The 16,461-nt window shown below is 40.9% G+C and overlaps 1 protein-coding gene, 1 long non-coding RNA gene and 1 pseudogene across 2 annotated transcripts in view; 1 reads left to right on the forward strand and 2 right to left on the reverse strand.

Annotated features, from left to right (window-relative positions):
• LOC107149730 overlaps positions 1 to 16,461 on the forward strand; it is a 254,739-nt pseudogene that overhangs the window by 34,236 nt on the left and 204,042 nt on the right.
• On the reverse strand, positions 4,002 to 8,467 carry LOC125617959. Its single transcript, XR_007349088.1, has 3 exons — positions 8,457 to 8,467; positions 8,387 to 8,388; positions 4,002 to 4,138 (listed from the first exon to the last, which is right to left on the reverse strand). It is a non-coding gene; the product is annotated as an uncharacterized LOC125617959 (long non-coding RNA).
• Positions 14,008 to 16,461, reverse strand: part of LOC107149734 (cytochrome P450 2C42-like) — an 18,764-nt gene continuing 16,310 nt past the window's right edge. The window contains exons 4-5 of the mRNA XM_015494555.2: positions 16,120 to 16,261; positions 14,008 to 14,534 (exon numbers count right to left, since the gene is read on the reverse strand). Of these exons, the coding sequence (XP_015350041.1) occupies positions 14,353 to 14,534; positions 16,120 to 16,261 (324 nt within the window). The 3' untranslated portion in view covers positions 14,008 to 14,352. The remainder of the gene's footprint in view (positions 14,535 to 16,119; positions 16,262 to 16,461) is intronic.

The raw sequence follows: 16,461 nt of genomic DNA on the forward strand, positions 1-16,461 counted from the left end.
TTCTGTTTGACTGCTGAGTTACTGTTTACTCCTATAAATTTATTTGATGCTTGGGAGGAAAGGTATTAGAAGGGAAGGGAAGAAGTCACAAAAGAGAATGAGAGTAAGCAGGTAGAATTCAAGGAAGGGGGGATAAGAAAATTGAAAAGAAATGAAAAGACAAAAGAAAAAAAATAGAAAATAAAAAAGAAAAAAAATTAAAAAAAATAATAAAAAATAAAAATAAAAATTTTTTAAAAAATTAAAAAAATTTAAAAAACAACAAAAAAATGAAAATAAAAAAACACAAATAAAAAAAATTAATAAATGCAGTCTTAGAGTTTGATTAACTTCTCTTCCAGTAGGTGGAGCTGTGCCCACTGGGCCAAGCTTCTCCTCTCAATACGTGGGAACCAATCACTGTGCAGCAGCTCCTCCTCCCAGACTTGGCGGGTCTCCAATCCTGGGTGCCTAGGGCCTTCTCTTGTGTCTAGTCACTTCCCCACTTTTCCTCACGCCAGGCCCTGCTCACTGGTGATGCTCACCACAATACTGGCTACACGCCAGGTCTGCTGCTCCCGGGAGTCCTGTTTTCATGAACGACTGGGCACACTCTCCCTGTTTGCCATTCCCTCACACCCTAAGTTTGTAGAGCTTGGGGCTGAGAACCCTTAGCGAATTTTGCTTGCCCTCCAGTAGCCACGCCCCTGGTAGCTGGTGCAAGAGACCTCAGTTGTCAGCACTGGTGGGAGTGGTAGCCGTGAGTTCTGCGCTGCGGGTCCCGCACCACTCCTGATTCCCTTGGTCTGGCTATCGCACTCACGGGAGAGCTGGGAGGGGCCCTTAAGGTTTCCCCGCTGTGTGGAGAGGGAAGGCTAGGGGATTACACACCTGTCGCAGCTGGTTTCAATGAAGTTATCTCCTCCACCGCATTCTGGTGACATCAGTTCTCTGCCATGGTGGTATCTCATGCAAATGGTGACAGTTCATTCCCTTTGCCGGGTGACCAATGCAATGGGTGGATCCTGACTGTCTCTCCCAAGCCCCATTTCAATCCTGTGGCCACTGCCTATGAAGGCTCGTTTGGCATTAACCCCTGTAGGATCAGAAGGGCCGACCAGTTCTTTCAGCGGGATCGTTTAGTGCTGAGTCACAGCAGTGTGTCTGCGAAAAGCAGGTGAACGGGAGTTTGATTTCAGCCGATCCGGGCTCGGTGTGTGTTCTGAGAGGCCCAGACTGTTCGCCCCAGATCCACGTCAGCTCAGCATTCCCTAGTGATCCTGAGCAAACAGCATTTAGACGGTTTATGTCTCCCTATGCCCGCACAGCTGAAGAGGTCAGAGACTTGATCTCTCCACGCCCGCCGCCATGTTGGATCTCAGTAAAATGATGTTTAAAAAGAAAAGATCAGTTTTAGAACTACAGTACTTAAGATTTATGAAGAGCCCGCCTTACCTGAGATAAGGCTCTGTGTCCCATCTCACAACTACGAAAGAAGTAGGCCAAATTTCAGTACATTTAAAGTTGTGTCCAAAAGTTGGTTTTTGTCAAGATTACTAGGATCTCAAACAGGGAATTATAATGTATAACTCCACCAAAATTCAAGGTAGGTATTATATGAACTAAATATGTTTTTACTTTTGATAATTTTATTTTGTAGTTTTCTTATAAATGGTCTAAAGATTGCCTGTTAATGTTTTGCAGAGGTACTGTTTTAAGAACTCACAACCTGGGTTAATTTAAGATAATGAGTTATCACCTACAGGATAGAGAGATAGACATTAAAGCCCAGTACTCTTAATATAAGGCTGTTGAAATTTATTTGCTAGATGTTTAAGATTAAGTTTTAAAATTAAAGTTAAATTAAAAGGGCTAAGAAAACAAATATTTGGCTCTTGCCCTCTGAGTCAGTCTGAATCCAGGGAACAGGGGACATCTCCAAAGAGCTTTGCAACTCTGGGCCACATAACCTCCCGATCAGGGAGATTAATGAGACCACTAGAGGACAGAAAGCAAATCAGTGCATTTGCTATGAAGAGGAGGGTCATCAGAAAAAGGAGATATCCCTGATGCTTCCAAGGGAAGCCACATGGTCAAGCAAGGCCTGGACCCATCCTAGTGCAAATGGCACTAGCAGAACTGAGAAGCTGCTGTAAAGTTCCCCCAGGACTCCCAGGGAAACTCAGCTGACTGTTAACAATAGATAGAAACAAAAGTCAGTTTGACTGCTTCATCTTAAACACTTAGCAAAGACAGTCAAAGCCAAAACACAGCTATTCCTGGACATTTTAAATAATAATAATAATAATAGTTAAATGTAACTTCCATGAATAAGTAAACTGGAGGCTGCAAAAGATATTCTTAGGTAGGAATGTCTGATAACTATCAAAAGAAACTGCCAGAGTAGTTTTAGTTTAAGGCCCACAGATATTTATAACCTACACAGGTAGGCTTAGTGTTTGCTAGTATGATTATCCAGCCCTAAGTAACAGAATTAAAGATTTCTCTATTAGACACAGAGGTCATACTAGTAAAAGGATTTTGCAAGATCAGATGACATTAAATTATTAAACTGTGTCTTAAGGGGAAGGATATCTGTAACCCTAAAAGTTAAATGTTATGTTTATAGTCCTGGTAACTGGAAATGTTAAAGCCTGGTGAGGGAACTTCTATACAGTGACATGTTCAGCTGTTGCAACATTTATTCAGTACTCAAGGTTTTTGTTTCTCTCATAGAAGCACCCATCCCCAGATGACAACCTGTTTTTCCCCAACCAGACCTCAAATGGAACTGACTTCTAAAAGGGAACTCATGTCCCCCATGTCATCGTCCCCCACGTCGTCCATTGTCCCCCATGTCATTGAGCCCCCTCATGTTCGACACCCCTTTTCATCTCTGAAGCAGCCAGAATGAGCCATTGCCCCTTCTCACCCCTTCTCCTTACAGCAATAAAGTTTCTAAAATTAGGGGAAATAAAGCCAGAAATGGTTAGGCAGTGTAGATAGGTAAATAGAGTCAGGTTGGATCTAGGAGGCCAGTTTTAAGTGAGTTTGGGAAGTTGAAGACTGTCTCCTGAGGATTACTGTTTACCAAGATGTAGAGCCTGCCCAAATAGGCCCCCAACTGAGGAAACCATGATTGGTTCCCAAGTTTCCAGACAAAGGGGGAATGAAAAACTAGCCTCTACCTCAGAGAAAAGCCTGTCCAAGGAAGGGACATGACCTTAGTCCTTGGAAAAACCCACAGAGCACTCCTAACCACATTCCCACCCTGCTAAGTTGTTTATCTACAAATAACAGGAGAGATCTGATGCGCCAAGTGTCCCTGACTCAGTCAGGCTAGGTGGAGATCCATAGCAACCCCCTAGCAGCCACCAATCAGCATGAGACAGGGAAATACCTGGGATGCCAGATAACCCTCCCAGTGGTTTATGGTGGTTAATAACAAGTTGGGAAACCATGTAGTTCAGCACGTACACCCCTCTTGGCTCAAACCAATCAGTTCAAATGAATACCCCTTTTGTACTGACCAATCACCCCTACCCAACTTGTTCCCGCCAGTGAATGTGCTAATCATGTTTTAGAGTTGTTATCTGATTTTCCCGCGGTGTGTGATGATTTGCTAAGGGATGCTATGATGTATGTGAAGTCCCTGCCTTCTCCAAAGAATGTATAAAACTGCTGCAAACCCTGGGCTCGGGGCCTCTCAGCGTCACCAGTTGCTGTGTGTGGGCGTGGAGGACCGAGCTAGCTCGCAATAAACACCTCTTTGCTGCTTACATCGATCTTGGGTCTCTGGTGGTCTTTGGGGGTCCTGAATTTGAGCATAACAGATGGAGTTCATCACTGCACAGTGCCGCAGTCTGGCTGGGCACAAATAACCGAGCTTCCACGAAGCACTTGTAGGTTCAAAACAGCAACTCTTTATTGCTGAACTCCACCAGCACTCCACACATGCTCCCCGGGAACTCTCTCCCCTTCCACTGGGCTCTGGGTGTGCCTCTCGGATAGAACTCCAAAATAGCAAGAGCCGCTCTATTGCTGGACAGTAAAGTCATATATACATTTGAATACACAGCTTAACATAACCATCATCATCTCAATGACTCGCTGGCATCACCTCTCAACCACTTCCTTCTGGCAAAATTCCATGCGTCATCTCCTGGCTGTGGCCCTCAACAGCACAGGGTTTGGGATATTGGAAAGTAGCAGCTTACCCTAGGTGAGTCACCTGCAAGTCCTGTGGATTAAAATAGACCTTGACATGTGCAGCGTGAATGGCAGAGTGAATTGCAGATGGGTTAAGTCTTGTAGATGGTGGTATGTGATGGGGAAGAGTAGGTGGAGAGATGAGAGAAGGCTTGTTGGATGTAGCTTTAAATGAAGTCACATATATACAGAGTTAGAGATGGTGTCTGTTGAAAGGTTATTTATTCCCATTGTCTTTCCTTGCCACCCTTGTCAAATATCAGTTGGCTCTAAATGTGAGCCTTTGTGTGTGGACTTTCATGCTCCTCCAATGTCTTCCAACAGAGACTGGAAAATGCTATACCCCACCTCTAGGAGTTCTGCCTCTATGACCAACCTTCCCACCCTAATAACCTTCACCATCCTGAGGGTGGAGACACCAGAAAACAACAGACAACCCACCTACTGGATAAGAAGGGAAGTAGGATGGTTTCTGTACTCCAACAGAAACAATCCTTTAATTTTCCTTTGACATTTTCTTTCCCTCTCTTTTCCTATCCTCACACTCACAACATTTGGGAAACCAAGTACTTTCCATACATTAGGCTAATGAGAACTGGTATGTCTGAATAGTATTGCTGCTGTTTACCTGTGACAAGTCCTTACTTCCCCCATGCTGAAGTATAACACCAGAGAAGCACGCTGAGGCAAGTTTAGAGTGGAAAGTAGAAGCTTTATTAAAGGACAGCAGAAAAGACTTCTCCCTGAAGGAAGAAGGGGATCCAAGAGGTGGAATCCATGGAAGAGGGAGGCTTCCCTCTTGTATAGCTAAGGTCTTCTTTCAGCTTTCCTGCATTCCTGTGGGCTCCTGTCCTTTGTTCTGTTATCTTACAGTGATAGAATGTAGGTGGAAAGGCCCAAAGGATGAGGGACAGATGGGCGGAAGGAGTAATCTGGGCAGGAAGGACTTTTGGATTAGCATCTCCATGTTTGCTGGGAGCTGCTTCATTAACATTTCCTTGGGATGGGCTCTGGGCCTTGGGGACATTTTCAATTCCCCTATCCCTGGACTCCATTCTCAATATGGCCTTCATTCTCGATTTTACTCAATATTAGACACGATTTACCTAACTACACTAACTACCTATCTTTAAATCTGGCTTCAATAGTATATTAACCTTGTATTGTATATTATTTTTTTATTTTTAAATTTTCTTCTTTTTCTTAATTATTATTATGATGTTTTTTTATACTCTATTGTCTTCCCACTTACTTCTCTCCCCAAAGTATTTTTCTATTTTCTCCTGTTACTAACCAACTTCTAACTTCTTTTGATTTCTCCTTCACAATTCCTAAGGTATAATCACTCTAAATTCTCACCTTTTACCTCCTTAACATCTCATCCTACAACCTCCCCCACTCTCTCTTTGTCTACATCAGAAACTTTAGACACTTTTGCAAAACCTACTGTTTATATTGTAGATAATAACTGAACCCATCATTTCTGTCTATTGTGACAAAACCATAAATGTCTTAAGAGGAGCTATTTGACTTAAGACTGTATATGGTTTGTATTGGGATCTGTTAATATTGATCTCCCCCTTAAAAAAGAGGTATTATAACCCTTCAGAGACACTATAAGTCTATAGGGTAAAAACTGTAACACCTCGGATCCTCACCTCTAGAAGGGAAGACATACAAACAATATGAGAAAACAAGGGAAGAAAGTGCCCCAAACAAATCAAGATACTAAATTATTAGAATCCATGGCCAGCATAGCAGAAGAAATGTCAAAGAAAGAGTTCAAGATGAACATGATTACAATGTTCTGTGAATGAAAGTATGATATAAGAAAGCAAACACAGGCAGCAAAAATCAATTAAGTAAAGAGCTACATAAACAAATACAGGAAGTAAAAGAATACTTCAATAAGGAGTGGGAGGTTCTGAAAACAAAACAAAACATAAATCTTTGAGATGTGTTATGCTCGAATTCAGGACCCCCAAAGACCACCAGAGACCCAAGATCGATGTAAGCAGCAAAGAGGTGTTTATTGCGAGCTAGCTCGGTCCTCCACGCCCACACACAGCAACTGGTGATGCTGAGAGGCCCCGAGCCCAGGGTTTGCAGCAGTTTTATACATTCTTTGGAGAAGGCAGGGACTTCACATACATCATAGCATCCCTTAGCAAATCATCACACACCGCGGGAAAATCAGATAACAACTCTAAAACATGATTAGCACATTCACTGGCGGGAACAAGTTGGGTAGGGGTGATTGGTCAGTACAAAAGGGGTATTCATTTGAACTGATTGGTTTAAGCCAAGAGGGGTGTACGTGCTGAACTACATGGTTTCCCAACATGTTATCAACCACCATAAACTGGGAGGGTCATCTGGCATCCCAGGTATTTCCCTGTCTCATGCTGATTGGTGGCTGCTAGGGGGTTGCTATGGATCTCCACCTAGCCTGACTGAGTCAGGGACACCTGGTGCAGCAGATCTCTCCTGTTATTTGTAGATAAACAACTTAGCAGGGTGGGAATGTGCTTAGGAGTGCTCTGTGGGTTTTTCCAAGGACTAAGGTGATGTCCCTTCCTTGGACAGGCTTTGCTCTGAGATAGAGGCTGGTTTTTCAGATGAAGGAAATAATAAACCAAATTAAAAACTGAATAGAAAGCATTACCAACAGATTAGATCACTTAGAAGACGGCACCTCAGACAATGGAGACAAAACATATAATCTTGAAAATAAAGTTTATCACATGGTGAAGATGGTAAGAAACCATGAGCAGACTATCCAAGAATTATGGGATAGCATGAAAAGACCACATTTAAGAATTTTTGGGATAGAGAAAGTCATAAAGATACAAACCAAAGGAATGAACAATCTAGTCAGTGAAATAATAACAGAAAAATTTCTAAACCTGAAGAATGAATTAATTGAAAATCAAATATAAAAGGCTTAGAGGACACTAAATGTACCAAATCACAATAGATCTACACCAAGCCACATTATAATGAAAATGCCTAACATACAGAATAAGGAGAGAATTTTAAAGCCACAAGAGAAGGGAATCAGATTACATATAGGGGGAAACCAATTAGGATCTCTTCAAATTTCTCAACCCAGACCCTCAAAGCTAGAAGAACCTGGAATAACATATACCACGCTCTGAAAGAAAATGGATGCCATCCAAGAATCTTACATGCAACAAAATTAAGGTTCAGATTTGATCATGAAATAAAAACTTTCATGATAAAAAAAGTTAAAAGAATTTACAATGAGAAAGCCTGCACTATGGAACATCCTTGGCAAAATGTTCCATGAGGAGGAAATAAAAAACAACAATGAAAATCATCAAAGGGAGGTATTACACTAAAGGAAAAACCAATCAACCTCTGGCTGGGATAAAGAGACTACTCTTATTTTCTATATTGATCTAAGTACTGTAATTCTTGGGCACTGCACCCTTTACTGCCCCCTCTCAGTTGCCACAGTCTTAGCCTTAGTTTTCACTGGAAGATTAACAGCAACTGCTCCAGCCAGTTGGCATTAGGTTAAAAAGCTTGTACTAGCAATCTCTCACCTCCTTTTAACAATATACATTGTTATCATTGGTTGCTTTAAATCTGGCTTCTCTTTGTGCACTTGAGCCTCTTATCTTGTGACTCACATCTTTATATGACTTAATCAAGCAAAGGTATCACCATGACCCTACTTTATCTTACCCATTTCTCCTGTCATGAATCTATCTCAGGAACCTACAGACTGGATAAAAAGGTCACTCACATCCCCGTCTAGACCTTGAAACTCCAGGAAATTATTTAAAAATGTAATTTTCAACATTAGGGGAAATTCAAGAGTCTCATACGTATTATTGTTTTTATGTGAAGGGTCTGTCTTTTCCTGCCTTGTCTATAAGAACTGCCTTGGTTATAAGATCTATTTGTAGTTTCTTAGAGGCTCTGATTAAAAGAAAAACAGCAACCTATGTTATAATGTTATGGAAATATAACCCATTAAATCAGGAGGATACTTTTTAATGCCCAAAGGATACAAATATCAAAGGGGGAAATACAGTAGAGATTCTCTCAAAACACACACAAAAAGATAACACAATGTCATCAGTATCAATGTGAACCTTCCACAACTCAGTTGTAACATTGTTTGCCTTTAAACGACAACAACAAAAGTCACTCATGAGAACTAAGAAACAGCTCACTTGGATGAGATTCCCTCAGGGATTCAAGAACTCTCCTACACTCTTCCTTGGAGCCTTAGCCACTGACTTGACTGGGTTTCCAGGACAGAAACTAAATTTTGTCTTGTTACAATATGTTGATCATCTTCTGCTGACCAGTTCAACATAGGCTCAATGTGTCTCCTTTCTCTGTTAACCAAGGCAAGATATGAAGTATCGGGGAAAAAAAAGACACAAATCTGTCAGAGACAAGTTAGAAACTCAGTTTTAACATTATGTGGGGATGCCAAATGCTGGGTACTAAAACAGTAACAACAAAAAAGTGCAGTTTGCACTATCCCTTCCCCCACCACTCATTGAAAAGTCTGAGAGTTGAGTTCCTAGAAGCAAGAGGGTTCCTCAGATTATGGATTCCTGGATTCTTGGGCTTGCCAAAACCCTGTATAAGGCCTTAAACGGAGAGGAAAAAAGATCACCCTTTCAGTGCAGACTAAACCATGAAGAACAAATGAAGCCTAAACTCTCTGAGGCCCCAGCCCTGAGTCTTCCTGATGTAATCAGAGAGTTCAACCTCTTTATTCATGAAAAGAATGAAATAACCTTGGGAGTCCTAAGCCAAGAGTTTGGACCTAGGCAAATGCCAAGACATATTTATCTAAACAAATTAACTCAGTCACGACTGGATGGCCACCCTGCCTCAGAGCACTGGCAGCCTCTGTTGTCAAGGGAAGCTGACACTAGGACAAAACCTCAATGTTAAAGTCCCTCACTCAGTTGTAACCTTGGATAACAGAGGTCACCATTGGCTCACAAATGCATGAATGACTCAATATCAAGTGTCGCTATGTGAAAATCCCCAGGTAAAACTCTTAAACCCAGCTACCTTCCTCCCAGGCAATGCAGGCCCCCAAGACCATAACTGTTTAGAAGTACTAGATAGAATATTTTCCAGCAGATCAGACTTGGTCCTATACACTGATGGAAGTAATTTTATGAGAATGCCCGATTATGCCATAATATTCAACTCCAAAATAGTGGAAACAGAGGCACTTCTCCAAGGACAGTCAGCACAAAGAGCAGAATTTTGGACATTAATTAGGACACTGGAACTCAGCCAGGACCAGCAAGCCAACATCTATATTGACCCACAGTATCATTTTACTACTCTATATGTCCGTGGAAATTTATAAAAGGAAAGAGGACTCCTTACTGAAGAATAAAAAAGGATCAAGAACCAAGCCAAAATTTTGGAACTTCTAGAAGTAGTATGGGAGCCAAAGGAGGTGGAATTGTCCCCTATTAGAGTCACCAAAAGGGAGATGACCCAGTGACAAAAGGAAAGCATCATGTTGATACTGCCACCAAACGGGCTGCCTGAAAAAATTCAAAATATTGCTAGCCCAGAAATGCTCACTTTTTTCAGGTACTCTCCTGAGGAAGAAAAATGGATAAAAAAAGGTGTGGGGAGGAAACCAAGGCCACAACAGGATGGTGTTTCATAAGGGACCATCAAGTGTATATTCCCGAACAACTAGCTTACAGACTGATCCACCAACAATGCGACCTGACCCATGCTGGGAGCTATCCATGAAATGTGCATGGACTAAAGTGATGTTGAAACTATTAGTCATGAAAACCTGGTATTGTGAAATACCGGTGGGAACCTCGCTGGTTTGAGAATGTGGCTTCCTGTCTAGCTCCTGCTAAGTTTCTAGCATAGCCCCAGAGATGGGAAAGACACCTTGGAGCCACATAGCCTCCCAGAGATGGGTATGGCTTGCCAAATGCCAATCAACCTGTTTACTGCAAGACCCCTTGCAGTTAAATGGAAGAAGCAACCAAGAAGAAGCAAGCACTGAACTGACTCCTCCTACTGAAACCTTACCCCTGCCTTTGATGTACTCCCACATAAAGAATTGGAGCCTTTTTTCAGCTGTTCATTTCCAGCTCCTATCAGGACTGGAAGACCCATCAGGCACTCCTCTTTCAATCTTATTTCTGGCTCTGTCTTTATTTCTTACTGATTATTTTATACTTTTTATTTCCAAGGCGGCTTACACCTCCTTAGCAGGAACCTATCCTATCCAGGTGCTAGTCATCTCGTTATAAACCCACATGGGAAAAACTGCCTCGGGGACCTTACTAGGCTGGTTCTACCTCACTGCTTGTCTCCCTGCACTCTGCTCCTCTGTCTCTCAGCATTACATGACCTGCTTACAAAACAATGCTCACCAGGGATCTAATAAATTGGCAGGAACACAGACAGCACTGTGGACTGTTCCTGTTTGAAGATACAGAAGTGAACTTCACCGAAGCACCCTAAACCAAGGATATAAATACTTAGTAGTTTTTGTCTGCAGTTTCTTAGGATGGGTGGAAACTTTTCCATTCTGAACTAAAAAGACAAAAGAGGTAACTAAGGTTCTCTTGAGGGTGTTATTCCCAGATATGGAATGCCTATAACCATAGGATCAGACAATGGACCAGCATTTGTGGCTGAGAGAGTACAACAGGTGACAAGGGCTTTAAAAATTCAGTGGAAACTACATGCTGCCCATCACCCTCTTAAAAATGAGATGTTTGCCCCAGGCAAACATAGGATTTTTGCCATTTAGAATCCTGTATGGGTGACCACCCCGACTGGTCAGCTTAAGGGGAAACACCAGATAATTAAGAGACTTAGGTTTACATAAAAAGCTACAAAGATTGGGGATCATCATCTCAAAAACACATAAGTGGGTCACCTGGGGACCAAATATGGATAAGAGATTTAAAAAGAAGCCCTTAAAACCAATGTGAAAGGGGACTCACACTGTACTCTTAACCACCCCTACTGCTCTCAAAGGAACAGAAATGGACACTTGGATCCACCACTCCAGAGCCAAACCTGCTGGCCCAACTGAGGATCAGGGAAATGGAGAACAGCCCTTAATCTAGAAACATCCCTGTGTCTGATGCTACAGAGAAGGAGACAGTGATCTCAAAGCCCTGCTGTGACCATACCAGAAGCTAGTCTTGAAAGGTTAAGAATGTAAAGGTTAAGTTTTGTTTTCTTGGTTGAGTTTAAGTTCTGTTTTCCTGAAACCTGAAATTTATGTAGGTGTCAAAACAATTCCCAGAAAAACCGTTAAATGTATGTTGAGAAATGACTCCTGACCATCTGGTTGCTCTGTACAAACAACCCCTCCCGCATTCCCTGACCTCCGCATGAACTCCCCAGTTCAAACAATGTATATAAGCTCTGCTTAAGTTGTTCTCGGGGCTCTCAGCTCCTCTCAAGTGAGCTCTGAGCCCCAGCATGCTGGACCCCCAATAAACCCTCTGCTGTTGCATGAGACAGTCTCTTGGTGGTCTCTTCCTCCGACGCTCGCCCGACCTTAACAGTCTGTCAACCTATGGCTGAAGACCAAGGAGTTAACTGCCTGGTAAAAAAATGAATGATTTGATTCTCTACAAATGTTTTCTTACTGTTTACATACTGCCTTCCTTTGTCTCAGTATATATACTTATTGCTATTGCTTGTTGTTATTAATCTGGTCCCTCACAGCACTGCCAGATTCTACCTCTTCATGTGACCTATGTATCTGAGAAACTGCATTAGACCAGGGAGTTGCAGGAAACTTGAGTAACTATTGTTTACAAAGAGATGACACAGGGAAAGTTATAGAAAAGATCACAGATCATATGGTAAAAGTGGTCCATGTGTCTGTACAGAATTGGAAAAAATTCTGGGTATGGATATTCTATCTATGACCCACATAGACAACCTCTTCAGAGGATGATTCTCTTGGATAAGAGGAATTAAGACAATAATTGGGGTGATTATGGTTATATTTGCTGGATGTCTACTTATTCCTCACTTTCTGCCCATCCTAATCAACATTATAAGAAATTTTATAAAAACAGTTGTCAAAAAAGAGAGAGTCTCTCATCTATTACTCATGAGAAGATACCAGCAAGTGGTAAAAAATGATGCTCTATGAAAGCTGCAGATGCATCCTGAGTGTTAAAAGGGGGCAAATGAAGCAGCACCTCCTTCCTAAGATGTTTCCTTTTATCTCTGTTAATAGCTGCAACCTGCTAGTTTCGGCTTCTGTAATCATCTTGCTCAGTAACTATGGTAGGTATCAGAGCACCCTGGGGAAAGGGGGAAACATCAAGGGTACTTGTATGAAAAAGTCTTAAACCCTGGAAGTCTGTACTGTATATAAAAGGTACTGAGAACATAGGGCTAAGCTCAATCTTTGTAAAAGACTCCACTGAGCCCATACTAGTGTTGAATGAACCTTGCTTTTCTACATCTCCGTGTGCCACTTGTCTCTCTCCAGTGCCATGATTTCCATACTTTTCCATAACACAGGGAAATAGGAGCATGAAGAGAGGGTCTACAGAATGGGAGAAAATTCTTTGCCAGATACTCCTCTGAAAGGAAATTAATATCCAGAATATATAAAAAACTAAAAAATATTTTTTAAAAAATATTTTGAGAGAGAGAGAGAGAATTTTTAATATTTATTTTTTAAATTTTTGGCAGACACAACATCTTTGTTTGTATGTGGTGTTGAGGATCGAACCCAGGCCGCACGCATGCCAGGCAAGTGCGCTACTGCTTGAGCCACATCCCCAGCCCCTAAAAAATCTTAATAATAAGAAGACAATTTAATTAATAAATGGACAAAAGAACTAAACAGACATCTCTGAAAAAAAGAAACACAATGGCCAAAAAATGTCCCAACAACTCTATCATGGAAATGCAAATCAGAACTGCACTAAGAGTTCACCTTACTCCAGTTAGAATGGCAATTATAAAGAATACAAATAATAATAAATGCTGGCAAGAATGTGGGGGAAAAGGTATACACTGATATCTTGTTGTTGGGCTGTTAATATAGCAGTATGGAGTCCTTAAAAAACTAGGCATGGAATAATCATGACCCAGCTATCCCACTCCTTAGTATTTATCCAAAAGAACTAAAACCAACATATCATAGTGATACAGCAACGTCAATGTTTATAGCAGCCCAATTACAGTAACCAAACTAAGGAACCAGCTCAGATGCTCATGTAGATGAATGGGAAAAAATTGTTATATTTGTATGATGGAATTTTACTCAGCCACAGAGAATAAAATTATGGCATTTTTTTTTTTTGTAAATGGGTGAAAATGGAGAGCCTCATGCTAAGTGAAATAAGCCAGACTGAGAAATTCAAGTGTTGCATATTTTTTTCTCATATGTGAAGCTAGGCCAAAATAATGGGAAAAAAGTGGGGTGTTTGTGTATATAAATCCATGAAAATAGAAGGGATATAGTGAAGTAAAGAAAGGGGATTTAGAGGAAAGAAGAAGGGATGAGTAACAGGAGGAATGATGGAGTGAAATTGACCAAACTACCCTATGTACAAATGGATCTACCCTGGTGAATTTCACCATTACGTATATCTGTAAAGCACTAACTTAAAAAAAAACTATAAATAAATAGAAAGAAGAGTGGGAGGCAGGAAGGGGTAAAAGTGGAAGTGTTGGGCACTGAATTAGAGCAAATTTTATTTGTGCTTATATAATTATGTCAAAATGAATCCTAATATTATGTATAACTAAAATGAATAAAAAAGAAAAAGAAGGAAAGACTGAGAATTGATGTAGAAATTAATGATGACTTTTATTCAGAACATGCAAGGGATGCATGGCTCTAAGGGGTCATATTCCTATCACTTTGCTCTTTTACAACAGTAGCCTATTAATAACTCAGCATTGGATCAGTGTTAGCACTTGGGGTGGTCAGTACAACTGTTATGTAGCACAGGGAAGAGCAGATATATCTCTGTAGTCACCAAGAAATCTCTCCAGAAAGGAGAATATGTGATCTGTGAATCCTGAGGGACTGGAGAGATGTGAGAGGAGAAAGGGAGTGGATAGACAATGCCCCATGCCCCAAAAGAGGTGGTTGAAGATAGGAACACAACCGCAGTCTGCTCTTCTTCAGATAGGAACGAAGCAGAGTTGGTATGAGGGTGGCAGATATTGAATTCCATTGGCAACTGGGGTGACATCAAGGTCTTTTGGGCTAAACAGAGATTTCAGGTGAAAGTGCTGTAAAATAGTAGTCAGGAATAAGAACAGCTCCATGTTGGCCAGGGCCTCTCCCATACACTTTCGTTTTCCTAAAAAATAAGAAAGGTAGAGAGTGGTAAATGCTCTCATGTAACTGGGAGCAGTGACAAGCACTGTGATTCTTACTGGCAAAATTATAATATGCAGACCATTTGATGAATGTTAAGATAATGTTAATGGTAATGGAAAAAGGATGAACACACTCCTCCATTTATGATCTTAAACAAGTATTTACTATAAACAATATATACTGAATATAGGCTTATGACAAGCACTTTAACATTTGAATTTTCTAAGTATATTTTTCTAGAAACACATACACAGTGGTGTGTTTCCTGTTCCCATAATAAAGTCCCATGATCTTGCTTCTCATTCTTTACACCTTCTATCCCCATCTCTAACTATGCATACTTTTCAGAAATCTCCAAAGGACATGATGTTCATGCTGTGTATCATGTTAATCTTCTTGCATAAGAGACAACTTTCCTTTCCTAAGAAGCAGATGAAATTTCATTTCTTCTTAATACTCTCTATGATTCCTTCAAGCAATAAAATCTTGCCCTCTTTGGGTTTCCTCAACATCGTACTTATGATTTCATAGAAGCACGAATCACCTGGAATTATACTTTTTTATTTACTCATTTATTGTCTAACATGTTGAAATGAGAAGTAGTAGAGTAGTAGAGGAGTAGTCTCTGATCTGGTCACCATGGTGTCTACTGCCAGGTATAAGGCAGACATCAAAGTCATGGCATTGAAGAAGAAGATTCCATGATCAGAGACTCAGGACACACACACTGTGGGTGTGGAGATCCAATATTCAAGACATGATCATGAATGTAGGAACAGCAATGTGCTCTGAGATCATTGCAGTAGTTCCTGCCACGTACCCCAATTTTCCATGACTCCATAGTTTTTGGGCAGTTTCTGACATTCCTGAAAAGACTACCTGGTTCATTCTTTCCTTAAAAATGTGTTGCTATTTTTTTCTGTCCATTCTATATGTCCCTACTGAGGCAACTGCAATGTCATTTAGCTGATAGAATGTTGCTTATTCCATTTTATTTCTGCAGGCAGCTTTTCCTTGTAAGCCTGGCCAGCCCCAGAAATCTGTGCTTCCCTATCTCACAGGTTACAATGAATTGGTCATTCATCTGCTTCCAAAACAGGGTGTGAGGCTATTTGATGTGTGTTCTGTGCTTGTGGAAACTTGTATTTCCATAGCTGAGCCTGGATTGGAGGGTTTAGAGGGTGAGCAACAAAATACAGAAAACACCCAATATCATTTTGGAGTGAGATAACTTTACATGATAGGTGAGAAAAGTTAAATAAGTTTTACCATATAGAAGGAGACCTATTGTACCTCAATAATGTATCTGGAGATATAGTTTAATCAAATATATTTTAGAGTTCTCAATTTATAAAACCTGGGTTAACACCTCAAAACCCCACTACTCCATTTCACCAGTGGGAATGTGTCATGAGCAGGGAGAGTGCATGGACACTGAAGTAGTGCTCCTGATCATGTACAAAGAACAAATCTACCAACACCCGAGGTGATACTGTGTGAGATGTAACTGATCCCCAAAGCCTTTCTTGTGGTCTGAAACACACATGAAAGGGAATTTCTTTTACCTGATGAGAAAGGTATGAAGTAGTCACTTTTCTTAAATTTGCCATGCTCATCCAGAAAATGGTGAGGGTCAAACATCTCTGGGTGAGGGAATTCTTTGTTGTCATAGAGCACTGATGTCAGTGATGTCCATATGGCTGTGCCCTGGAAATAGAAAACAAAGACACATCATTTAAAAATGTTCTGGAGCTGAAAGATACAATGGAAATCACTGAGCTCAATATTCTTGTCTATAGAAACCTTGTCCAAGAAGAACAGTTACATAGTTACATTTTCAGAGAGAGAGAGAGAGAGAGAGAGAAGAAGAAGAAGAAGAAGAAGAAGAAGAAGGAGGAGGAGGAGGA

Source organism: Marmota marmota, unplaced genomic scaffold (assembly GCF_001458135.2).
Source record: "Marmota marmota marmota unplaced genomic scaffold, marMar, whole genome shotgun sequence".
In the NCBI taxonomy this organism is placed as follows: domain Eukaryota; kingdom Metazoa; phylum Chordata; class Mammalia; order Rodentia; family Sciuridae; genus Marmota; species Marmota marmota.